We start from the raw sequence: 25,264 nt of genomic DNA on the forward strand, positions 1-25,264 counted from the left end.
AATAATCATCAAGGATCGGCAGGGAAAAAAATCTAATTTCATATGTTTTTGTGTGGGTTCAATTCCAGCTTGTCCTTATGTTTGTTACCGTTTGTTGGACTTGGCGGTTGTCACTTGTTGGACTTGTTTGGTTGCTAGCCAGGATCTTGAATTTGTCCACCCAGGCCTCAAGATCCAGCTTTACTCCAACCACTAGTCATACACAGAGGGAGAGACATTGAGATATTCCCAAAGACATGAGAGAGAAGGGTGGAGAGAGAGAGACATTTTCCTCCTACTGTTTCCCTCCAAATTCCGACTATGCCTGCAGTTGAGTAACAAACCATACTACTCATCATGCCTCCACCAATGCTAATGAACCCTTCCCTCCTAGAGTCCCAGAGTCCCGGGTGCGGGGCGGAGCGGCGACGGCCCACCTGCAGGTTTGATTGTCTTCCCTCCCACTGTGATCTCCACTGCAGTGCTGACCAGGATCCCTATGGTGTCGTTCTCTGGGTTCAGCAGCTCATCATTCACTGTATGGGAAGAGGAGAAGGAGGAAGAGGAGGAGCAAGAGGAAGCACACCGAGGAGACAGGATGGATAGAGGAGGAGAAGGAGGAGCAAGAGGAAGCACACAGAGGAGACAGGAGGGATAGAGGAGGAGAAGGAGGAGCAAGAGGAAGCACACAGAGGAGACAGGATGGATAGAGGAGGAGGAAGAGACACAGAGGAGACAGGAGGGACGGAAGAGGAGGAAGAGGAGGAAGAGGAGACACACAGAGTAGACAGGAAGGGATGGAAGAGGAGGAAGAGGAGTAGACACAGAGGAGACAGGAGGGATGGAGTGAACAACAAACAAGTCAACAGAACCCATAAGGATTTTAGTAGTAGCGCCTGGGTGGTGGTGAGACAGATGATTACTCACAGGTACGATAAGGCGCTCTGAAGATGTAGCCCTTGTTGTCCAGACTGCGGCGGTAATAGCTGGCGTTAAAAGGCTCAGGGTCCTCCTCCCAGGTCTCAGCAGCCCTGAGGATCAGCACAACATTAAAAGTCATGGACAGAGCCAGGGCAAGAAGCTACTAAACTGTAACGTATAACGGCAGCTACCTTGGTCCCAACTATCCTGGATATTTAGTACCGGTTTATATGTTTGTTTACACGCAAGATGATCAAAATGTACAATTTAGATACGTTTTAGGCACTTGCCTTTGGCACTTGAAGTTGGTCCAATGTTTTAAACAAATGTTTGGGAGGCTTTTACATGCAATGTACTGTACATACAACTTTGAAGGAAAGTTAGGTAGATTAATGAAACGCTCACTTGTTGGGAAAAACTCTTGTAATCCCTCCATCTGTGGCAGCAAACACGGCCAAAAAGCCATATCTGCAAACCAGAACAGCAGCGTGAGAATACAGGAAGTACACAAACAAATAGTACACATGCAGTCCTCTACTCACGTGTTGAGGTCTTTGGTCTTCCACACCTTCTCCACCAGCTGTCTGATGATGCCAGTGTCCAGGATGAGGTTGTGAAGGAGCAGGTTGTCACCTGTTTTAGACCACAGGGAGGAAGGGGACACGCTTTAAGAGGCATTATGATTGTCAGCCAATTGTTGATTGAGATTGTGCATTCAAACACTGTGCATAGAGGTAAAACGTAAACAACGAGAATTCTGATCCCGCCGTTACATTTCCACAAGTGGCGAGGTTGCGGTAAGAAGAGCGGTAGTCTCTCCCGAGGGATATGGAGGGACTCACATTGTTTGGAGTCAGGAGTCACCTTCTCCATGAGAGCGATGAAGTTGAGCAGGAAGTCAGTGTTGTTGTTGGAGAGCTCCAGCTCATTGCAGTATTCCCTGAGGACAGTCAGCGGTGACATTTTTTTAGCCCCAACGACAGTTGAGAACAAACACACACATACAGTGTCTGGCTTCCCACTTTCCTCTTACAGTATTGTCTTTGAGCCGGGATACGGACAGCACTTATTTACAATGCATGAACCCAAATGCACATTCCCAAACACTCTCAGAGCACACACACACACTCATACGCATGCATGTCCTGCGGTTGTCAGGATATTCAAACATGCTGACGAGACAGGCTGTCAGAGTGAAATATGGCATAGAGGAGGGCTGGGGAACGCAGCACACACTGACAGCAGACTGAGTGAATACACTTGTCAGTCTCTCAGCACAGAGCTGGGAGCTTACAGGATGAAGGTCTGATCATGGCAAAAAGAAAACATGCAAATGGAGGGGTTTTCAGTCACTTTTCTATACACATTAACATTATATCTTTATCTTAATTTTCTCAAGATTACATACTGAACAACCTCTGGGATATGCAAACACACACAAAACCATGCAGCACCAACGGGCGACATGCAAAAGGTGTGTGGGAGCACAGGAACAGTGCTTGGGGCAGGGAGGGTCCGTTTTGGGATGGGAGGGGTTACTTGGGCGGGAAGGGAGAAGGCTTGAATGCACTGAAATTCCAAATAAGTGGGCTATATAAATGATGTTGTTTTCAGAATCAGCTAAATAAAAACACAAGTGTCGTCACACTCCTCACTTCGTCAACAAAAAACACACAAAGTCAAACCAGGATATGAGAAAACGCACAGCAACAACAGCAACAATAACAATAACAACAACATAATCAAAAGCACAGTCTTGAACCCCACACGAAAAGAAATGAGAGGTGTGACTGACAATAACAAATGACCAGTGGCTGAGGAGACTTATTGGTGTGACGTTGAAGTGTTGGGGGTTGAGGGATTGGGGTTTGGGCGTGGTGGTGGTGGAGGATAATAAACAGGGTAATGCTGTTGGCTGAAGGTGGTGGATAATAAACAGGGTAATGCTGTTGGCTGAAGGTGATGGATAATAAACAGGGTAATGCTGTGGGCTGAAGGTGGTGGATAATAAACAGGGTAATGCTGTGGGCTGAAGGTGGTGGATAATAAACAGGGATATGCTGTTGGCTGAAGGTGCTGGATAATAAACAGGGTAATGCTGTGGGCTGAAGGTGATGGATAATAAACAGGGTAATGCTGTTGGCTGAAGGTGGTGGATAATAAACATGGTAATGCTGTGGGCTGAAGGTGGTGGATAATAAACAGGGTAATGCTGTTGGCTGAAGGTGCTGGATAATAAACAGGGTAATGCTGTGGGCTGAAGGTGGTGGATAATAAACAGGGTAATGCTGTTGGCTGAAGGTGGTGGATAATAAACAGGGTAATGCTGTGGGCTGAAGGTGGTGGATAATAAACAGGGTAATGCTGTTGGCTGAAGGTGGTGGATAATAAACAGGGTAATGCTTTTGGCTGAAGGTGGTGGATAATAAACAGGGTAATGCTGTGGGCTGAAGGTGGTGGATAATAAACAGGGTAATGCTGTTGGCTGAAGGTGGTGGATAATAAACAGGGTAATGCTGTTGGCTGAAGGTGGTGGATAATAAACAGGGTAATGCTGTGGGCTGAAGGTGGTGGATAATAAACAGGGTGATGCTGTGGGCTGAAGGTGGTGGATAATAAACAGGGTAATGCTGTGGGCTGAAGGTGGTGAATAAACACCACAGTGTGGACCATCAAAACAAATGGGAAGACAGCAAGCATTCACACAGGGCTACCTGGGAGCTATGAATACATGTCCTTCAGACTCAAAACTGTTTGGCAGCAGAGATTCAAAATCTGCAACAGAAAGGGGAAGATTATCTGGGAAGAGCCATGAGCCGAGCAGTGGGGGACTCTGGGTACACAGCGGCTGTTCTTCAGGGGTGCAGGGAACGCGGAAGGGAGTTACCATAGCAACACCGAAGAGGAATCATGGGGGATACACCAGCATTAGCCAATATGGTGCCTCAAATGCAACCTGACTCTGCCTTTTACAGTTTCAACCAGCACTCACTTTTTTACTCATTTTCCACTTTAGTTCATCACCATTGAGAAATCATCACCAGATCAAGCCAACCATTGTGATTTGATTTTGAAGTTAATTGTTCTTTTCTTAAGTCGGAGAACTGACTTCCATCACACACCATGACGGGAAGTGAGTTCTCAGACAGATTAACCCATAATGAGTGCATTTCACAGGCAGGCATCAACATGGCCAACTATTGCAGGGAGAGGTGGTGGCGCAGGGGTCCTGATGGAAGTGGTCACCCCTCAGACTGGCAGGGGACACGGCTCAGAGAGACACACAATCAGGGGAAATGCATTGCATTGTGAAGGGCATATCAATGGGCAACTTGCTTTACCTCTAGTAAGCTAACCTAATTTGTTTTTATTCAGATAAATACGTTTTTATGATCTATGATTCTCTGAACCTCATTAAACACAGCAATATATCTATTGTTATCTGACTTCCTTCACATTTCAGATCATCTCTATAAATCATGAGAAAGAAGATGAGACATAGATATTTTAAAACAAATGATTTGAAGGCCTGACTGCAGTTCTACGAGTGCCCAGGTAGTGTTGCGCCCACAGTGCCGTGCACATCCGGGTCATGGTTGTTTTTTAGGAGGAAGTAGAGGGCCGTTCCCCCAGCAGTCTGAGGGCTGATAGGGGGAGGAAGGAGACAAGCTGATGGAGACAGGGGTTACAGAGGGACGACACACGAGACAGGCGCCACGGGGCGCTCTGCCACGTACCCAACAACATGAGAGGACCAGGGTGGTCCACAGTGTGGCCCTAACGAGATCAGTCAGCAGCACTAACACTAGCTACTGTAACATGGACGAACAATTCAGTTGAGCTAACTAACACAGTCTGTTGTTCTAATACGGAGTCAACTTCCGTAACGCTAACATGCCAAATAACCTTAGTAAGGCTAACATGGACGAACAATTCAGTTGAGCTAACTAACACAGTCTGTTGTTCTAATACGGAGTCAACTTCCGTAACGCTAACATGCTAAATAACCTTAGTAAGGCTAACATGGATGAACAATTCAGTTGAGCTAACTAACACAGTCTGTTGTTCTAATACGGAGTCAACTTCCGTAACGCTAACATGCTAAATAACCTTAGTAAGGCTAACATGGAGGAACAATTCAGTTGAGCTAACTAACACAGTCTGTTGTTCTAATACGGAGTCAACTTCCGTAACGCTAACATGCTAAATAACCTTAGTAAGGCTAACATGGAGGAACAATTCAGTTGAGCTAACTAACACAGTCTGTTGTTCTAATACGGAGTCAACTTCCGTAACGCTAACATGCTAAATAACCTCAAGGCTAACATGGGGACTAAATCACCTGGGCTTAAACAGCTTGGCTAAAATGCAGGTGGCCTTAGTCAAGCTAACATATTAATAGCCTAAATGCCATAATCATGATAATGTTGTAAATAGTTAATAAACTGTGGTGACATTCTTAGATGTACTACCATGGGGGATCAATGGACTCAAATGAGACTCAAATAGGACCAGCCTTAGTTATACTAATATAAAACAATGGGGTTAACTTCAGTTTGTTGAACTACGTTACAATGACAAAATATGCTTTAACATTACAGGGAGGCTTTCGCCTGCTCTCGTGTGAGGAGAGTTAAGATGGAGAACGTCCTTAGCTCCACTGGGACTTTTGGAACCGATGGCGGCTCCCTCAACTCCTGTACACTGGTGTGAGAGTTAAGACATCCTTTCAGCTACAATGGCATTGTAAGACAGGGGGAGAGATCGAGAGATGGAGGGAGAGAAATATCGAGAGAAAGGGACACAGAGAGTTGGAGGGGAGGAGAAAAAAGGAAAGCGAGAGAGAGCGATGGATAGTAAAGTGAGACACAACCAGAGAGCTATCCACAGAGGGGAGGTGTAGAGGGACGAAATACAAAAGGTTTTAACAGAGAACGTGGATATTATCTGTCTTCTTTGGGTGTTTTGGGGGTGTTAGAGACCTGAGAGTGACTGAAGCACCAGAGACGTGGGGGTGAGGTTGGAGACTGGAGGAGCCATCGTGAAAGAGATGGGGTCTAAGCTGCAGCAGGAGGGTGGGTGGGTGGGTGGAGAGTGAGGAGGAAGAGGAGAACGAGGAGGAGAAAGAGGAGGGTCTTGAAGGCAAGACGGGCAGGAACAGAGGCAAGCAGGCTGGGACAGGTGAGGGTGGGGGGCAGCGAGGGTGGGAGGAGGTTAAGGACGAGAGGTGTGGGAAGAGGCAGCAGTAGGGAGTAGGAGGTAAAGGTAGGGAATGTGGACCAATATGGAGTATACTTGCCCTTCGTGTATGGAACTGTGTGGATCCGTCAGAGAAGTAGTGAGCAAGAAAAGAAACAGGGGGTAGGGGTAGGGGGAGGGGGGGTCACAGACAATATTTTATTCAATTATTATTTGAATAAAAATATTGCTTTTTCAAAAGAAAGTAACCAATTAAGTCAAACAGACGATAAAGAAAATAAATGAAGAACAAACACCTTTTTTGCAAGAGCAAACAAGAAACTGAACAGAATGAGGAAAAGGAAAATCAGGAAGTCGAGAAACAGAACAAAAGAAGAAACAGTAAAGGACAAAAAACAGAACTGAGAAAGTTAACCATGGAGGATCCCAAAATAAACAGAACAGAATGAACCAGGAAAAGAGCGGAGCAACAGGGTCTGGAGAAAGAAAGCATGAGAGAGACAACAGGTGTCCCCATTGAGACCCACTAAACCCAAACTCCCACAGAGGAAGGACAGACCCTCGTCACGGGCCGTGGGAGTTTATCTACTGAATGATTCCAAAGCTAAATACAAAACAGCAACAAGGAACAGTCCAACAGAAAATAATCACACATCTAGGAACTCAACAGGAACACAACTCAATAGAAAACATAATTAAAACACAAGAGAAAAGAGTGAAAAGCATGCCTGTTTTCACCGGTTTGGAAACATCAAAAAAGTTTCAAACACAGACGCTTCTGAATCATTGCTTGTTGGTGGAGAAGAGGCGAGAGCATTTGGCAAAGAAAAATAATAGCACAAGGACACCATTATTTTCACCTTAATAACACAGTAAAACCACAGCTTTCACCTTTCTGTCATTTCCCGATTTTTTCTTCAACAGTTGTGAAGAAAAAAAATCACCATAGTATACAGCACAGTATGAAGACAAGAGGGTAGATAGGGGGGGTGGGGAGACGAAAGAGTTTCACTCCCAAGATGTCCCTGTCACAGGGGAGGAGAGGGGGGCGAGGAGAGGAGAGGAGGAGGGGGGGGGGGGGGGGTATAGAGGAACGCTCCACTCTGATCGTCCCTGCGATGGTGTTCGCTGGAGACCCCAGATGCAGGACTTAGTAAGGGGGGGGGGGGGGGGGGGGGGGGGCGTAAGGTCAAATTTGGGAGAGAGAGAAAGAGTAGAGAGAGAGGGCTGGTGTTGGGTGTCTCCTGTCTCCTGGTACTTACACTGCACCTGCAGGATCTGGTCACTCAGGTTAGCCTTGATGTGGTTCTCACTGTACGTGGGCAGTACCAGCCCGAGACTGGAGTGGTGAGGCAGACATAGAACAACATCAGGATCCTAGTGTTTAAGTCCTAATACACACGTGCACGCGCCACACACAGAGCCTTCGCCTTGGACACAAATGACAGCATTCTCTAACCGGTAGGTGTGAACAACCTGCACTCAAACAACACAAGAGGTTTAAATGATCAGAGAAATACAGCAACTGTTTCAGCTTAATGATGTGCTGATAGAACTGAAGAGGGGGACCGTGTTCAAGTCAGCTGGCTCCACGGAAACCAACACCTGGCTCCTAGCCAACAGAGATCAAAATAAAATAAAATAAACATTTCTAGGTCTATTGAATATCATAAAATGTAATTTGCAAAGTGTTGCCTGGAGGAAATGGTGTTATAATGCCACTTGGAGATGGATACAATGCATAGAGCATGCAGTTATTTTGTGCTGATGATCCCATTACAGTTGTTTTACAAGAGAAAGGAGTGTGTCTTAATTTGTGGTGATTTCAGTGAATAATCCACTATGCAGAAAGCAGATTTTGTGGATACTCATGGTTGATAGATGGAGCCCATATCTCTGAATTTCAACACACCAGTGGTTGATAAATGACACTCGTCAAAAGCAAGTCTCTGAGATGTAGAGATGGGTTATAGATCTTTATTCACAGGGTCAGGTCTGAACTCACCTCCAGGTCTCAGTCTTACCGCCAGGGTCGTATACGGTTGGAAACCGTAGCAAACTATTTTGCAACGGAGAAAGTCATGCAACGAAAACGAGTTTCTTACTGGACAAGTTCAGGTAGTCCCTCCCCTCTGTTTGGTTCCTAGAGAACACTATCCAGATGAAGGCTGGTAGTTTAGCACCTACCTGTAATCTGTGCCTTCCACCGGTGTCCAGGTGTATGTCCGTATAGCCTCATCAATGTACCTCTGCAATCAGACAACAACACCCTGATCATCATCAGAATCCCTTCCTCAATTTTGCTGTATTGTTTTGAAAAAGACAAAATCCAAGTAACACACACACATACATAATATATATATATATATACATATACAGTGCCTTTGGAAAGTATTCAGACCCCTTGACTTTTTCCACATTTTGTTACGTTACAGCTTTATTCTAAAATGGATAAAACATTTTTTACAAATCCTCAGCAATATACACACAATACCCTATAATGACAAAGCAAAAACACGTTTTTAGATATTTTTTTTTAAATCTCAGGTGCATCCTGTTTCCATTGATCATCCTTGAGATGTTTCTACAACTTAATTGAGGTCTACCTGTGTTAAATTACATTTATCGGACATGATTTGGAAAGGCACACCTGTCTATATAAGGTCCCACAGTTGACAGTGCATTTCAGAGCAAAAAAAAAAGCTATGAGGTCGAAGGAATTGTCCGTAGAGCTCCGAGACAGGATTGTGACGAGGTACAGATCTGGGGAAGTGTACCAAAAAATTTCTGCAGCATTGAAGGTCCCCAAGAACACAGTGGCCTCCATCATTCTTAAATGGAAGAAGTTTAGAACCACCAAGACTCTTCCTAGAGCTGGCCCGCCCGGCCAAACTGAGTAATCAGGGGAGAAGGGCCTTGGTCAGGGAGTTGACCAAGAACCCGAAGGTCACTCTGACAGAGCTCTAGAGTTCCTCTGTGGAGATGGGAGAACCTTCCAGAAGGACAACTATCTCTGTAGCACTCCACCAATTATGCCTTTACGGTAGAGTGGCCAGACGGAAGCCACTCCTCAGTAAAAGGCACGACAGCCCGCTTGGAGTTTGCCAAAAGGCACCTAAAGACTCTCAGACCATGAGAAACAAGTTTCTCTGGTCTGATGAAACAAAGATTGAACTCTTTGGCCTGAATGCCAAGCGTCATGTCTGGAGGAAACCTGGCACCATCCCTATGGTGAAGCATGGTGGTGGCAGCATCACGCTGTGGGGATGTTTTTCAGCGGCAGAGACTGGTGGACTAGTCAGGATCGAGGGAAAGATGAACGGAGCAAAGTACAGAGAGATCCTTGATGAAAACCTGCTACAGAGCGCTCAGGACCTCAGACTGGGGCGAAGGTTCATCTTCCAACAGGACAACGACCCTAAGCACACAGCCAAGACAACGCAGGAGTGGCTTCGGGACAAGTCTCTGAATGTCCTTGTGTGGCCGGGCCGGAGCTCGGACTTGAACCCGATCGAACATCTCTGGAGAGACCTGAAAATAGCTGTGCAGCGATGCTCCCCATCCAACCTGACAGAGCTTGAGAGGATCCGCAGAGAAGAATGGGAGAAACTCCCCAAATACAGGTGTGCCAAGCTTGTAGTGTCATACCCAAGAAGACTCAATGCGGTAATCACTTCCAAAGGTGCTGAGTAAAGGGACTGAATACTTATGTAAATATGCTATTTCAGTTTTTTGTATTTGTCATAAGTTAGCGAAAATGTCTAACACCCTGTTTTTACTTTGTCATTATGGGGTATTGCGTGTACATTGATGAGGGACAAAATAAATATTTATTACATTTTAGAATGAAGCTGTAACGTAACAAAATGTGGAAAAAGTCAAGGGGTCTGAATACTTTCCGAAGGCACTGTATATATAAAGAATCCCTTCCTCAAAAACAACTTGAACTGTAGTCCAACAAGTTGAACGGTAGTCCTAACTCAAGTTATTCTGGATGGTACCGGCACGGATCGTGGCTGAGCCTCATATTTTGATGACTTGCCTCATCAACTGACTTAATGAGGGTCGTGATTTTCCTTTGCCCTGATTTTCCATCAATCATGTCACGACGGATCTGCGAGAGAGCGAGGGATAGAAACAGACAGAATATGAGACGGAAAAAAATGAGAAGGAAATGACAAAGGCAAAAGGGAGATGGAGAGTTACTTCTACGTTAACCAAAACCAGCTGTAACATTTGATTCAACAGTTTGGTCATGGGACCACTGTAATACAGTTGTAGTTACAATGTTAGAGATGTGTGGGTGTTCAGGTGATCACTGTCTTTACCTCCTCCTTCTTACTGTCCTCCAGCTCAGCATCCAGGAAGTCCAGAGTGACAGGCTCTCTGAAGTTAATGATCTGAGAGAGAGAGACGTGCAGCCAATCAGACACCAAGAATAATACCCGTATCTGGGTAGAAAATCCAAGACCTCCAGAACAGAGAAATACAAATGATATGTAGAACTAGAGTCAGTAGGAGTGATTTGAGGACAGTTTGGGTCCTACCTTAGGTTGCAAGTTGGGGTGCAGGAGCAAATAGCCATTTTTGTCGATTGCATACGTGTATCCATTGGCTCCAAGCTGTAGGGACAGAGTTGAGACTTAAAACCAGTGAAAAAAGTAAAGATATTTCTACTGCATGTGAGCTGCGTGCATGTGTGACGTACTTACCCTATATGTTGGTGTCTTCCTCTTAATTTCGTTGATCGCAACATCCACTCCCATGACACCAAGGACGAGCTGAGTCTGTGTAAAAACAACACAGACGGCAAAAGTTGAAATATTTGAACTCTGGCGGCAAGTCCCGTCTACCATGGCAGCTGACGGCATTCAACACCAGCCTCAACGGCATTTACCGTCGTGCTGTCAATGAAAACAATGACATGGGGTTTGCCAACTACGGTCTACCTCGTACCATCTAAATGCAGCATTAGTGCGTTCATCTTAAGATAGCTAGGTGAGACAACTACATATCACAGTCGTAGTAGGTACATTTTTCCACAATAACGAAGTTATCAGCAAAGTTAGTGCTAGTAGTAAAAGACAAGTGTTATTTCAAATAATTAGGGGGGGGGGGGTGTCACACCCTGATCCGTTTGACCTGTCTTTGTGCTTATCTCCACCCCCCACCAGGTGCCTCCCATCTCCGCTCATTATCCCCTGTGTATTTATATCTGTGTTCTCTGTTTGTCTGTGGCCAGTTTGTTTTGTTCGTCTTGCCTACCAGTGGTTTTCCCCTTGCTCCTGTCTGTTTCTAGTTCCTGGTTTCCCGTTTTCCCTGAGACTGCCTGCCGTTCTGTACCTTTTGGACTCTGATCTGGATTACCGAACTCTGCCTGCCCTTGACCTGTCGTTTTGCCTGCCCCCTGTTCTAGTAATACACTTTTGTTAGGGTTTCAGAAGTATGAGCATCTGTACCTCTCTCACTGATCCTGTCATTACATTATCATTCAGCTTCTCACATTAAGAAGCAGAGGCTGCACACACACACACACACTCATACACTCACACTCACAGACACAGTGGAAGCACACACACAGCAAACGGGGCCTCTAGACTGACTGCTGAAAAGCTGCCCTCACCATCTGTGACTTATAACCATGTGTACCATCTGACTAATCTATATCTACACCGTGGAACTGAGTCAATTTGTCATAGCATCCCTCTGTTTTTTAAGCCTGCGTGATTCAAGAGTCAATATTTTATATTTGGTTTTAACAGTTGATTCAGTGGGAGCTAAGCAACAGATGTACATCAAAAATCCAATCAAATTAACTTTTATTTGTCATATGCTCAAAAAAACAACTGGTGTAGACTACGGTAAAAATACAAATAAAATAGTAACAAGAGGAATAAAATAAATTACAGGAGAATGGAGGTATATACAGCAAGTACTAGTACCAGATCAATGTGCAGAGGTATATACAGCAAGTACCAGTACCAGATCAATGTGCAGAGGTATATACAGCAAGTACCAGTACCAGATCAATGTGCAGAGGTATGAGGTATTTGAGGTAGATATGTACATGAAGGCAGGGTAAAGTGACTAAGCATCAGGATAGATAATAATAACAGTAAAATAAAGAACAGAACAGCAGCAGCAAATGATGAGTGTAAAAGTGTGTGTGTGTGAGTGTGCGTGTATGTGTATGTGTGTAATGTGTATGTATGTGTGTTTGTATTGTGTCAGTCTGCGTGTGTGTTATGTGTGTGTGCATATAGTGTATGTGTATGGTTTTTGTGTGGGATTGTCAATGTGTTGTGTGAGTGTGTATTTGGTTTGTATATATAGCCTAGTGAGTGTGCGTAGGGTCAGTGCAAGATAGAGTTAGTGCAGATAGTTTGGGTACCATTAATTGACTATTTAGCAGTCTGAACACCGGCAGATAGAGAGGTCCTGGATGGCAGGGAGCTCGGCCCCGTACTGGGCTGTCCGCACCACCCTCTGTAGCACTTTGTGGTCCAGGGCTGTGCATTTGTCATACCAAGCGGTGATGCAGCCAGTCAAGATGGTGCAGCTGTAGAACTTCTTGAGGATCCGAGGGCCCATGACAAATCTTTTCAGCCTCTTGAGGGGGCCGTGCCCTCTTCCCGACAGTGTGGGTGTGTGTGGACCATGTTAGGTCCTTAGTGATGTAGAAGAAACTTGAAGCTCTCGACCCGCTCCACAACAGCCCTGTCAATGTGGATGGGAGCGTGCTCTCCCCTCTTCCTCCTATAGTCCACAATCAGCTCCTTGGTCTTACTGATGTTGAAGGAGAGGTTGCTGTCCTGGCACCACACTGCTAAGTCTCTGACCTACTCTCTGTAGGCGGACTCATCGCTGTCTGTGATCAGGCCTAACACCGTTGTGACGTCAGCAAACTTAATGATGGTGTTGGATTCATGCGTGGTCATGCAGTCGTGGGTGAACAGGGAGTACTGGAGGGGAATGAGCACACACCCCTGAGGGGCCCCCGTGTTGGGGGTCAGCGTGGTGGAGGTGTTGTTGCCTACCCTCACCACCTGGGGCCGGCCAGTCAGGAAGTCCAGGATCCAGTTGCAGAGGGAGGGGTTCAGTCCCAGGGTCCCTAGCTTGGTAATGAGCTTGGAGGGGACTATGGTGTTGAACGCTGAGCTGTGGTCTATGAGCAGCATTCTCACATAGTTATTTCTCCTCTTGTCCAGGTGGGAGAGGGCAGTGTGAAGTGCAATTTAGATTGCGTCATCTGTGGATCTATTGGGGTGGTATGCGAAATGGAATGGGTCTAGTCTGTCTGGAATGATAGTGTTGATGTGTGTCATGACCAGGCTTTCAAAGCACTTCTTAATTACAGATGTGAGTGCTAATAGTCATTTAGGCAGGTTACCTTGGAGCTCTTGGGAACAGGGACAATGGTGGTCAGCTTGAAACATGTTGGGATTACAGACTGGGATAAGGATATATTGAAAATGTCTGTGAAGACACTTGCCAGCTGGTCTGTACATGACTTGCGAACACCCGCTGGTATTCCATCTGGCCCGACGGCTTTGTGATTGTTAACCTGTTAAAACGTTTGGCTCACATTAGCCACAGAGAGAGAGATCACACAGTCATCCGGAAAAACAGAGCCTTTCACGCAAGGCACATTGTTATATTCCTCGAAGCGAGCATAAAATACATTTAATTCATTTGGGAGTTCTGCATCGCTGGGCAACTCATGGTTGAGTTTCCCTTTGTAATCTGTTATTGTCTGCAAGCCCTGCCACATACGACGAGCGTCAGAGCCAGTGTAATAGGATTCTACCTTCCTCCTATATTGTCCTTTCACATGTTTTATGTCTTGTCGGAGGTCGTAGTGGGTTTTCTTGTATGCGTCCATGTCCGTGTCCCGTTCCTTGTAAGCGGTAGCTCTAACCTTTAGCCCTGTGCGGATATTGCCTGTAATCCATGGTTTTTGGTTTGGATACGTTCTTATAGTCACTGGGGGGCCAACATCATTTATGAACTTGTTGATGAAGCCCGTGACTGCTGTAGGAAACTCCTCAATGCTATCAGATGAATCCCGGAACACATCCCAGTATTTACTAGCAAAACAGTCTTGTAGCGTCGCGTCTGCTTCATCCGACCACTTCCGTATTGAGCGCATCACTGGTACTTCCTGTTTGAGCTTTTGTTTGTAAAACAGGAGAATAGAGCCGTGGTCAGATTTGCCGAAGGTAGGATGAGGGAGGGACTTGTCTCGAGTTTCTTGCTTGTTTATGGCCCCATACAGCTCGTTGAGTGCCAAAGTGGCGCTGGCTTGGGACGGGATGTAGTCAGCTGTAATAATTACGGATGAGAACTCTCTTACCATGAGGTATTCTATATCAGGTGAACAAAAGCTTGACATTTCCTTCACACTTGAAGCAGCACACCAGTTGTTATTTATGAAAAAACACCCTCTACCTCCTTTCGACTTCTCCGAAGCCTATGTACGATCCTGCCGCTGCACGGAGAATCCACTGAGTACTACGTGCATAGCGTCATCATCCAGACACATTTCAGCAAGACATGTAATATTGCAGCTTTTAAAGTCTATCTGATAGGAGACTCTCGAACGAAGCTCATCCATCTTATTCTCCAGTGACTGGACAATTGCCAATAGAACAGAGAGGAGCGCCATTCGGATTTTCTCTTCGCCTCAATTTCACCAGGACTCTACCTCGTCTGCCGTTTCCACGCCTGCAGCGTTTTGCTAGCCCATGGAACAAAGGAATAGGGTCCGGTATGAACAGTGGAACAGCTGAGTCGGAGTTGAAGTCGTATTTGAAGTCGAAATCGAGGTTAGTAACTGTCGATCTGATGTCCAGAAGTGCTTGGCGGTCATATGTGATAATAGTATGAACTTTGGGTAAAAAAAAGTAAAAAAATATGATAAAAGTCACTATTTAGCAAAGCTGGGTTGGAACCGAGGCAAGCAAAGCAAAGCTGAACTGGACTGGTTACACATCCAGCATAGTTGCAAAGCCGAGCTGGTCTGTGTCAGCCCTAAAGTGTGAATCCGACATGAGTGTAAGGATATATCAGAGCTGCTGGGCCTGTTGCCACCTCAGGGGGTCAGTGTTGCCCTGCGGTCGTCTGGTCGCTGCACCAGGATGGGAAGGTGCCATTAGACATGACTGATGCTCAACATTAGGGAGTTACAAAGAAACAAAGGGACTATATTTTGTAGTCAGGATTCCTGTTGTTTTACAATGGTGCAAAACCTGTTGCTCAAATGGGAAATCTGTATCTAAGTTAGTACTGATGCAATATCTGTTTATGTATCGGGATCTGTTGACAGTGGTCCTCAAAAAGCCACAGAGGATCGAGAGACTTTTACAATCGCCCTGAGACCTTTTGAAGATGAACAGGGCAATAAATGAAGTCTATTAACTCGTTAATCAGTGTAAACCCTAATGTTCACCTGAGAGTTTGCATCAGCGGTGAGGTTGAAGACCGGCATGGTCCCAGTGATAACCAGACCCAGACCCTGAACACACAAACAACATAGCAAAATCAACATCTTAGCACACAGGACTTCACAAGGTCGTGTTAGCATCTATATAACGTTTTGCCATCTAAAACATAGCTATGTTATGACTCAAAAGAGACGTTTGCAAGCTAAAGGGCTTGAAGTGTGGCTAGTACAAGGTAAACTTGTATTAACACAGAAATGTAATGTAACAGAGACATTGTGTTGCTAGTTATCAGTCTGTGTCTTACCAGAGCATCCTGGTAGACGTTGGTCCATTGGACCAGCTTGGCCTTGGGCCCAGCCAGCACCATGGGCCGACCCAGCACATCCAGGTACTCCTGAGACATGGAGGAGAACATGGAGGAGAACACACACGTCAGAGCCACAACACACACACACAGACACAGACACACACACACAGCATCTACTGCTTGATAGTGCATGCCTTACAGTGGGGTTGTTAAAACAGTGAGCTAGCTGTAAGAGCATGTCACCCTTATTCAACGTAAAACTATAAGACCCTGACAAGTCTTCTCCTCGTCATATTAACCAGGAGAAGCTGCCCAGTGCTGAGGAGCAGTAAAGCCTGCAGACAGTCTTCAGCCATTCAGAGTCGTTATTCATCATTATGAATCAGCTATTAAAAACACAATAGGAGTGCTGGGGGCACTTGGCACAAACAGGCCAATCTCCCACTGGCTCTCTGTGTCCAGCACGGCAGTGTGAAAACGCCTCTCCGTGTTGGAAAACAAGGGTCAAGGGTTAAACTCACGAGTGACTCATCACGTTCATCAAATTCGTCTCTCCGTCGGTTCGTTTTACAGATTCTAAACGACAAAGATGTTTAATTGATCCATGGGATGCTGTTATTGGGATGCGATTGGGGGGGCCCCGTGACAGGGGTCACATCACCCAACTCTGAGAAGAAAACCTTCTGACCTTGGGAGTTTGATTCTGTCAGTGCAACATCTTCGTGAGTTCCTGCTGTTTCTGTTCAAATAGATCATGGGAAAACGAAAGGCAATGGTGACACCTTCACCGACTCCGATTTATCTCAATTGCGGGTGAGGAATTTAGGGAGATTCCATACAAATCCAAAACAGATCTAGGTAGTTAAACTACTGCTGATCACGCCAACAAAGTAGGGAGTTACAGAATGTGACAAGTGGCTATGTAAAAGTGGTCTTATTCACACAGTCAGTAAACAATGTCCCCTTTACATGATGGAATATTCCATTATAGCACTCAGACCTTAACCATAACCGTCTGTGTATACCTGTTCCACACAGTCTTGTTCCAATGTCGTGCCTTTGACCGTTTGTTATTCATTGGCTGAACACTGAGGTGCTGACAGGCGTCACCTATTCTATTATTAGCTCAGTCAAACTCCCGTTTAACGGGCCACAGGGAGATATTTCATCAAGATGATGACAGGCAGACCTTTTCACAGGGTGTAGGGGACATTTTCCGCCTGACTAGAACAATCTAGCGAACATTAAAGTCAGCCAGCAGAAAGGCTGAGGAGGTCCAAGGGAACCAGAGCCACACGTAGGTAGAGGCCAGGGTCCAAGCTAACGGTTCTGTGGGTTAATGTATTGCTACGACCAGGGACTACTTTACGTGCCTCCAACAGGCCAACCAAGTAGCATCCTGTCTGTTTGTGCAACTACACTGTGAAATACAGGCTACATCAGCTACATGTATGTGTAACTGACTACACTGTGGAATACAGGCTACATCAGCTACATGCATGTGTAACTGACTACACTGTGGAATACAGGCTACATCAGCTACATGTATGTGTAACTGACTACACTGTGGAATACAGGCTACATCAGCTACATGTATGTGTAACTGACTACACTGTGAAATACAGGCTACATCAGCTACATGTATGTGTAACTGACTACACTGTGAAATACAGGCTACATCAGCTACATGTATGTGTAACTGACTACACTGTGAAATACAGGCTACATCAGCTACATGTATGTGTAACTGACTACACTGTGAAATACAGGCTACATAAGCTACATGTATGTGTAACTGACTACACTGTGAAATACAGGCTACATCAGCTACATGCATGTGTAACTGACTACACTGTGAAATACAGGCTACATCAGCTACATGTATGTGTAACTGACTACACTGTGAAATACAGGCTACATCAGCTACATGTATGTGTAACTGACTACACTGTGAAATACAGGCTACATCAGCTACATGTATGTGTAACTGACTACGCTGTGAAATACAGGCTACATCAGCTACATGTATGTGTAACTGACTACACTGTGAAATACAGGCTACATCAGCTACATGTATGTGTAACTGACTACACTGTGGAATACAGGCTACATCAGCTACATGTATGTGTAACTGACTACACTGTGAAATACAGGCTACATCAGCTACATGTATGTGTAACTGACTACACTGTGAAATACAGGCTACATCAGCTACATGTATGTGTAACTGACTACACTGTGAAATACAGGCTACATCAGCTACATGTATGTGTAACTGACTACGCTGTCAAATACAGGCTACATCAGGTACATGTATGTGTAACTGACTACACTGTGAAATACAGGCTACATCAGCTACATGTATGTGTAACTGACTACACTGTGAAATACAGGCTACATCAGCTACATGTATGTGTAACTGACTACACTGTGGAATACAGGCTACATCAGCTACATGTATGTGTAACTGACTACGCTGTCAAATACAGGCTACATCAGGTACATGTATGTGTTTACATCCCTGTTAGTGATCATTTCTTCTTTGCCAAGATAATCCATCCACCTGACAGGTGTGCCATATCAAGAAGCTGATTAAACAACATGACTGTTACACAGGTGCACCTTGTGCTGGGGACAATAAAAGACCATTCTAACATGTGCAGTTTTGTCACACAACACAATGCCACAGATGTCTCAAGTGTTGTGGGAGCGTGCAATTAGCATGCTGACTGGAGGAATGTCCAACCGAGCTGGTACTAGATAATTTAATGTTAATTTCTCTACCATAAGCCGCCTCCAAGGTCGTTTTAGAGAATTTGGCAGTACGTTCAACCGGCCTCACAACAGCAGACTCCATGTATGGTGTCATGTGCGTGTTAGTAATGTATACCAAGGTAGCCCTATAACTTGTTATAATGCGACATTATATGATGGGAAACTCTAAAATGTGTAGTGCAGCCCAGGTGTGTCTAATGCTCCTACATGAACCAGTCCTGTTGCACACCTGCTGTAGGAAACCTATTAGAATAAGTGGCAGTTCTCAGAATATAATTATGCCAGAGTTAATGGAACAGCTGACAGTCTATTCAGGGGCCCTGATCGCTCTGTGGGGCTGGGGGAGGAGGAGGGGTAGGAAGGGGAACGGGGTGCATAGAGCCCCCCAGCAACTCACTCAATTTCTACAGCTGGAATGAGGTTATCCCAAGGGGCTATGGGACCAGGTAGTGCCTGGAGCAGAGTGGAGGTCGGCGGAGGAGGGTGGAGGGGCCACGGGTGTGTGGGGCAGAGGAGCCAGAGGTGTGTGTGTGTGTGTGTGCGTGTGCGTGTGCATGTGCGTGTGCGTGTATGTGTGTGGTAGTGTAGTTGGGGAACTAGAGAAGGGGTGGATTAGGCAGCACAGCAGGTCTGCGCTAACTAAGACCTGCTAGAAGACAGAGGAGAGCTTTAATCACTCTCTCTCTCCCTGTTACTTTCTCTCTTTCCCAGCCTCCTCACATCCTTGTGTAATGGTACATTTCAAGGCATTATCTACAATCTGCACAATTGTCCTCAAAGAGAGTAACGTACTCAAAGTTAAGTAGAAAACACACCCTAAACAAAGATACAGCATCCTGATGTGTTCGGGATTCACACGAGTGAAAATAGTCACGCATGGATACACATATTACACACACTGAAGGATATCTGACCTGCGTGTTAATTCTGATGGCGCCAATGGATGGAATCTCGTAGTAGAATCCTGAAGAACAAAGTGAGAGAATTTGTTCAGTCAATCCACAACGGTAACCAGCAACATGTAACTGCCCTATTGTAATGTGTGTTGTAAAGGTAACGTTCTCAGTGTCGCATCTTAAAGACGGTAGGAGGAAATAACACAACAGCCCAGCGAAGTGCAATCATCTCAAGTGAGCAGGGCACGTGTAGTGCTATCATTTCAAAATGACTCCTCAGCAGAATGCTGATTGTTCTCTATGGGGGGAAATTCCATTTAGTAACCCATTACGTGTGTTGGTTATGTAATTATGTAGTTTTGTGTAAAACGCTGTGTGTGTTTGTGTGAGTGTGTGTACTGTGTGATTGATTGGCACTAGGGTGCTATGGGGAAACGGATGGGGGCCATTGGCCTCCAGTCTTATCACCATTGTACTGCAGGATGTAAATGTCATGTGCTCGAGGGTCTCACTGAGGATGCTGCGGCTGAGCCTCAATGCAGAGCAGAGCAGAGCAGGGCTGCTGATTAGTGATGGAGGAGAGGAGAGCCACTCTCTCACTCTGGGTCAATAACTGCTGCCGCTCCCCAAGTTATTAAAGCAGAGTGTTTATACAAAGAGCTGCGCAACGGAGACAACATACTCGGAATGTTAAGAGGCGAGAACGGCTGTCGTTTTTTTTTTTTTTAACAAATTGCGTTCTCGCAAAATAGTCCCTGTGAAATATATTACAGAATCTCTGGTGCCAGTAAATTGCTGTAAAGTTACAGGAAAAATGTATTCAATTACAGTATTATTAAGCTGGCCCCAGGATAATGCTGTAATGCATCCACATAAGCGCACGCACGCACGCACACAAACTATGACTATGCTCAGAACACGACACAAGAACACGACACAAGGAGCGACGAAGGAAACCGACATAGAAACGAAAAAAGCATGGACTAGAGCTCTGCCGGTCTTCAGCCACAGGAGGAGAGGAGAGCGGTTGGGCCCACAGACTGTCAGAGCGGGAGTCAGGTTCCACTTAAGAGGGGATTGCAGCACAAGCCAAGTGAGACAACAGGGAGGCTAGTCGACCTGGGAGCTGGGTGTGTAAGGTGTTTGCGAGGGGGATCCATGTGTGTTTAAGTGTGTGAAGGTGAGAAGCTTCGGCTCTACATGTCATTATAGGGTGTCTCTGGATGCCAAAGAAGAGACGTAAGCACAATGAGGTACGACTATATTTAAAAGGACGGCTCCAGAGAGGAGAGGACGTCAATAACCATTGTCTTAGGTTGGCATTGGCTTTGGTGCCACGCTAATGATTAGAGTGAGTGGCGCGCTGGCACAGAGGAGTAATCCTGGACTTCCCACATGCCGCCTGTCTGACTGAGAGATGGTAGCCATCATTATCAACACACAGCCAGGCTCCACACGATAATTCATTACAACGCGTGGGGAGGGAGGTACTTCTGAAGTACTCTGACTGCTCTACAGGAAATTAATGAGTCAGCCTTCTATAGGAGGCATGCTGCTTGTGACAGGAAGAAGGGACAGCTATAAGAGAAATGCTGAGACACCGAGAAATCCAACAACAGAGGGGATAAAGAGGGAGAGAGCGAGGAGAGAGAGAAGTGTTTGTTCCAGAAAGAGTGAGAAAAAAAGAGTTTGACCGAGAGAGCAGAAAAGTGGAAGTGGGGTTATATGGCTGAGTAAAACGGCCTTGAGTGTCATGAGGTCAAGAGGTCAAGGAGGTCAAGGATGGTCAAGGAGGAAAGCTCAGTCATCTGGGTCGGGGACAGTTGGGCAGTTTGACTGGAGTTTGGTGACATCATTACACCATTACAATCACATATTTTCTCGTTTCTCTTTGCTGGACTTGGGCAACGTTGAGATTGCACATGTAAAACAGTCCATGTCCATGCAGTTTATAGACACACCCTCTACTCACCTTTATTGGCACAAGCTATCCACTGCAAAGGCGTGACATCATAGTTGTGCTGCCCGACTGAAAAGGTAAACACTCGAATCTGAGGGAAGAGGGGATAGTGAGCGGAGAGGGTGAAAAACGGAACATTACTCTCGTACAGCGAGAAAGTATAACGGCAGAAGCATTTCAAGCCAGGGCGTGAGCGAGGACGAAGAAGGAAAGTGGTAGGAGAGGGAGATAGAACGACCGAGAGAGGAAAAAGACTGAGTGAGTGCATGTGTTAGCTGTAATTTCCTGGGCTCTGATGATAAAGTGGCTAATTAGTCAGCAGGTCAGAGCTGTTAACACCTGCAGCAAGACAAGAAAAGAGACAGAGAAACAGAGAGACAGAGAGACAGAGAGACAGAGCGAGAGAGAGAGATGACAGGGATGGAAAGTAATGCCAATGAGGAAGAGACGAGGAACACACGCCAAAAGGCTGGATCTATGTCCAAGGATGGAAGTGCTGGAATCATTAAGATTCTCACCCCCAAAAAATGACACCTGCTGTTGAGAAACATGGTATTTATTTCATAAGGATAGGGGATGAGAGGGAGATGGGAGACCACAGGCTGGACAATGCATGGACTGATTCATTGGCAGACTAGGATTGATTAATAGATCCTTGGTTATTGGGGACAGACTCACGGTTTTGTTGGGCCAGTTGTACTTCTCAAAAATGTCCTGGGCACGATCCTCTCCTCCATCTGTAAACATCATTATCATCTTATTGCAGCCCGCCCTCGGGGCGCCGGTATCCTGTGGAACAGAGAGAGAGAAGAAGAGGGAGATAGAGAGGGAGAGACAGAAAGAGGGATAGAGAGAGATACAGAGAAAGATACAGAGAGAGAGAGAGAGGGTGATTAGTGAGAGAGTGATTAGCGAGAGAGGGGGAAGAGACCGTCAAGGAACGGAAGAGGACATCAGACGACATGATAAAGACATGATAAAGACACGATAAAGACACAATTCAGTATAGCCTCTCCTTCCAGGAAATCACTGAAAATGGCGGCTTGGTTCTTCACAGGAGAGAAGAGTGCTTGAGGAAAGGACAAGCCTGTCTTCCAGTTCGCCTTTGAACAGCTGTAGATTCTCTTTTCTAATATGCTAGGTAACCTGCATGTACAGTACACAACACATTCACATATCTGGGATCGAAGTGTACATATCTCTGTGTGTAGGGTAATATATCCCGTGCGTGCAGATTGGTGAATGTGTTCAGTGGCCAGTGTCATTCTCCTGTGATATGGATTGGGTTATAGGCATAACCCCCTCTTTCTCCCTCATCCCTCTCCTCCACCAGGCTGCCTATCTGACAGTTCGAATTGATATGCAGGCCAGCAGCACGTCACTCTGACAAGATTCTAATAAAGATAAATATAATATTACCACAATTACACATTTTTATTGTGCTTCTGCCACCAATCATAGGGAGCGCGGCTGCGGCAGACAGCGATTAAAAAGCTTTTATTTCTCATTCTGCTGGGGGGGGGGGGGGGGGGGGGGGGGCTGGGCTGGGCGCTTGGCTCCGTACCTCCCAGCCCACCAGAGGAATATAAAGTGTCGGTGGCTGATCTCTTCTGGGCTCCTCTCATCAATCATCCCATCAGAGCCCATTAGGGTTGGCAGCTTCCTAAAATATACAGGAGCATATGGAGCTAAGCTGAGGCAGCACCTGTGCAGACAGACAGACAGACAGACAGACAGACAGACAGACAGACAGACAGACAGCGGCAGGCAGGTGTTTTGGACGGACCAGTGCCTGCCTGCAGGGTCGCCTCCCTGCTGTACACACAGACAGGGACCACTGCTGTGCTGGCTAGCCCGAAGCGCCACCATCATCATCGTGCAACTGCAGTGGCCGTTCTCAATCAGACCGGCCGACTGACTAGCGGCCCCTTTGGGCCCCATTCAGAAGAGGCGTAATCCTCTGATTGTCTAAAGAGTGGCTGGGTCAATTCCTACATCAATTCGGACGTCAGTTTGCTAACTAGCGTGTCTTAAACCATGGACATTTCGTGGAAGGCCTAACCTAACCTACCACCCTGAACTAAAACCCAGAGCGTGCGGCTGACTGCTGGCTCTTAGTCTTACATTGAGTAGCTGTTCGAAGGCGAACTGGAAGCCAGACTTGTAGTCAGTGGTTCCTTTGGCTTGCATGTTCATGATGGACTCCTTGAAGATCTTCTTGTTTCTCATGGTGGCCTGGACCAAGGTCTTAAAGCAGGGGACCACGGCATCTGCCTTCTCGTTAAACTGGGGGAGAAAAGACAGAGAGTGATGACTAATTGTCAATTGAACGTGTCTGAGTGTGACCACGCCGCTCGCTCGCTGGCATTTGAGGGCCACTCCATCTGTAGTGTGTGTGTGTGTGTGTGTGTGTGTGTGTGTGTGTGTGTGTGTGTGTGTGTGTGTGTGTGTGACCGGATAAGGAGGGGACGTGTGCAGCTGTGGGTTGCTCTGTGCCACTCTGGCAATAAAGGTTGATAATTACAGTGTTCCACACAATGAACAGGTGCACCTGGATTTCCAATGTAAACCAAGAACAGACACCCAGCCAAGGTAATGTCATCCAGATCTCCTCGGCAACATTTAAATTAGTCCTGGACTCTGTTGGTGACTGCGTGTGCGTGTGCGACAGACAGAAAGGTGAGCAGAGAGCAGTGCCTATGTGTGATTAGCATTGAACAGCAATGTCTGTAATGTCAACATTTTTAATGGCCTTTCTTCTTGAAGGTCAACTTTAAAATCAGTTGACATTTCGATGGCAGAATGATAGCATGAAATAGGCAAAGGAATTCGGTGCATGAAAAGATGACATTTCCTTGTGTTTGTGTAGTTTGATATTTATATTGGTCTGAGAAAAAAGGACTTGAAGTATAGTATTCAAAATAACATTAAGAATTCCTTGTCACAGATTATGATCTCCTAACAAAATGACAATAACACGTTCAATACAATTCCAGGCCTAATGTAATGCTTCTGTGGACGGTTATACTGTATTGCTGGGGCGGCAGGTAACCTAGTGGTTAAGAGTGTCGGGCCAGTAACGGAAAGGTCGCTGGTTCTATTCCCCAAGCCGACTAGGTGAAAAATCAGTCGATGAGCCCTTGCTCAAAGGCACTTAACCCTGATTGCTTCTGTAAGTCACTCTGGGTAAGAACAACTGGTAAAGGTAACTGTTCTGCCAGAGGTTAGGATATCAACAGTTGTTGTGTTTGTAACTACAATGCATAATAATGGGAATATTCGACTGGTCAAATGCACAATCTTTGAATAACCATCGTATTAATAACATGAATTACTGTTGGTGTCTTCATAAAATATATACAGACAGATAGGTATACACACTGGCACAACCATTGACTTTCCTTCCTAGAGCTCTTATTTTCTCTATAGGGGTGGAAATCAGCCTCGTTCCCACCCAGATTACCACGCTCATTTCTGCCTCTTAGAGCTGGGATTTAGAGCCATACACTGACTAAGAGCACTGGATTATGGCGGATTAGCCACCCAAGTCTCCAAACAGGGCTACCCCACCAGTGTGTGTGTGTGTGTGTGTGTGTGTGTGTGTGTGTGTGTGTATGTGTGTGCGTGCGTGCGTGTATGTATGCAGTGAGTCAGACAATGCAGCAATCAACTCATGAAAAACCTAGGAAGCAAGGCAGGGAGACGGTGGGGGAGATAGAGCCTGGCACAATCACACATAGACCAGGGGTTGCAACATTGTGGGACTATAATCATGTCGGAAAGT

At 45.9% G+C, this 25,264-nt stretch overlaps 1 protein-coding gene across 1 annotated transcript in view; it reads right to left on the minus strand.

The window, feature by feature from the left end:
• Nucleotides 1-25,264, minus strand: part of LOC120065592 (voltage-dependent calcium channel subunit alpha-2/delta-2-like) — a 42,597-nt gene that overhangs the window by 8,487 nt on the left and 8,846 nt on the right. Inside the window, exons 5-23 of the mRNA XM_039016657.1 lie at nucleotides 23,605-23,766; nucleotides 22,159-22,269; nucleotides 21,493-21,571; nucleotides 19,539-19,588; nucleotides 15,847-15,936; nucleotides 15,548-15,613; nucleotides 10,812-10,886; nucleotides 10,647-10,721; nucleotides 10,428-10,499; nucleotides 10,142-10,213; nucleotides 8,287-8,348; nucleotides 7,362-7,438; nucleotides 3,615-3,699; nucleotides 1,743-1,840; nucleotides 1,443-1,533; nucleotides 1,306-1,368; nucleotides 907-1,010; nucleotides 417-515; nucleotides 89-192 (exon numbers count right to left, since the gene is read on the minus strand). Coding sequence (XP_038872585.1) covers nucleotides 89-192; nucleotides 417-515; nucleotides 907-1,010; nucleotides 1,306-1,368; nucleotides 1,443-1,533; nucleotides 1,743-1,840; nucleotides 3,615-3,699; nucleotides 7,362-7,438; nucleotides 8,287-8,348; nucleotides 10,142-10,213; nucleotides 10,428-10,499; nucleotides 10,647-10,721; nucleotides 10,812-10,886; nucleotides 15,548-15,613; nucleotides 15,847-15,936; nucleotides 19,539-19,588; nucleotides 21,493-21,571; nucleotides 22,159-22,269; nucleotides 23,605-23,766 — 1,635 coding nt within the window. The remainder of the gene's footprint in view (nucleotides 1-88; nucleotides 193-416; nucleotides 516-906; nucleotides 1,011-1,305; nucleotides 1,369-1,442; nucleotides 1,534-1,742; nucleotides 1,841-3,614; nucleotides 3,700-7,361; nucleotides 7,439-8,286; nucleotides 8,349-10,141; nucleotides 10,214-10,427; nucleotides 10,500-10,646; nucleotides 10,722-10,811; nucleotides 10,887-15,547; nucleotides 15,614-15,846; nucleotides 15,937-19,538; nucleotides 19,589-21,492; nucleotides 21,572-22,158; nucleotides 22,270-23,604; nucleotides 23,767-25,264) is intronic.

Source organism: Salvelinus namaycush, chromosome 20, assembly GCF_016432855.1.
Source record: "Salvelinus namaycush isolate Seneca chromosome 20, SaNama_1.0, whole genome shotgun sequence".
Lineage (NCBI taxonomy): Eukaryota > Metazoa > Chordata > Actinopteri > Salmoniformes > Salmonidae > Salvelinus > Salvelinus namaycush.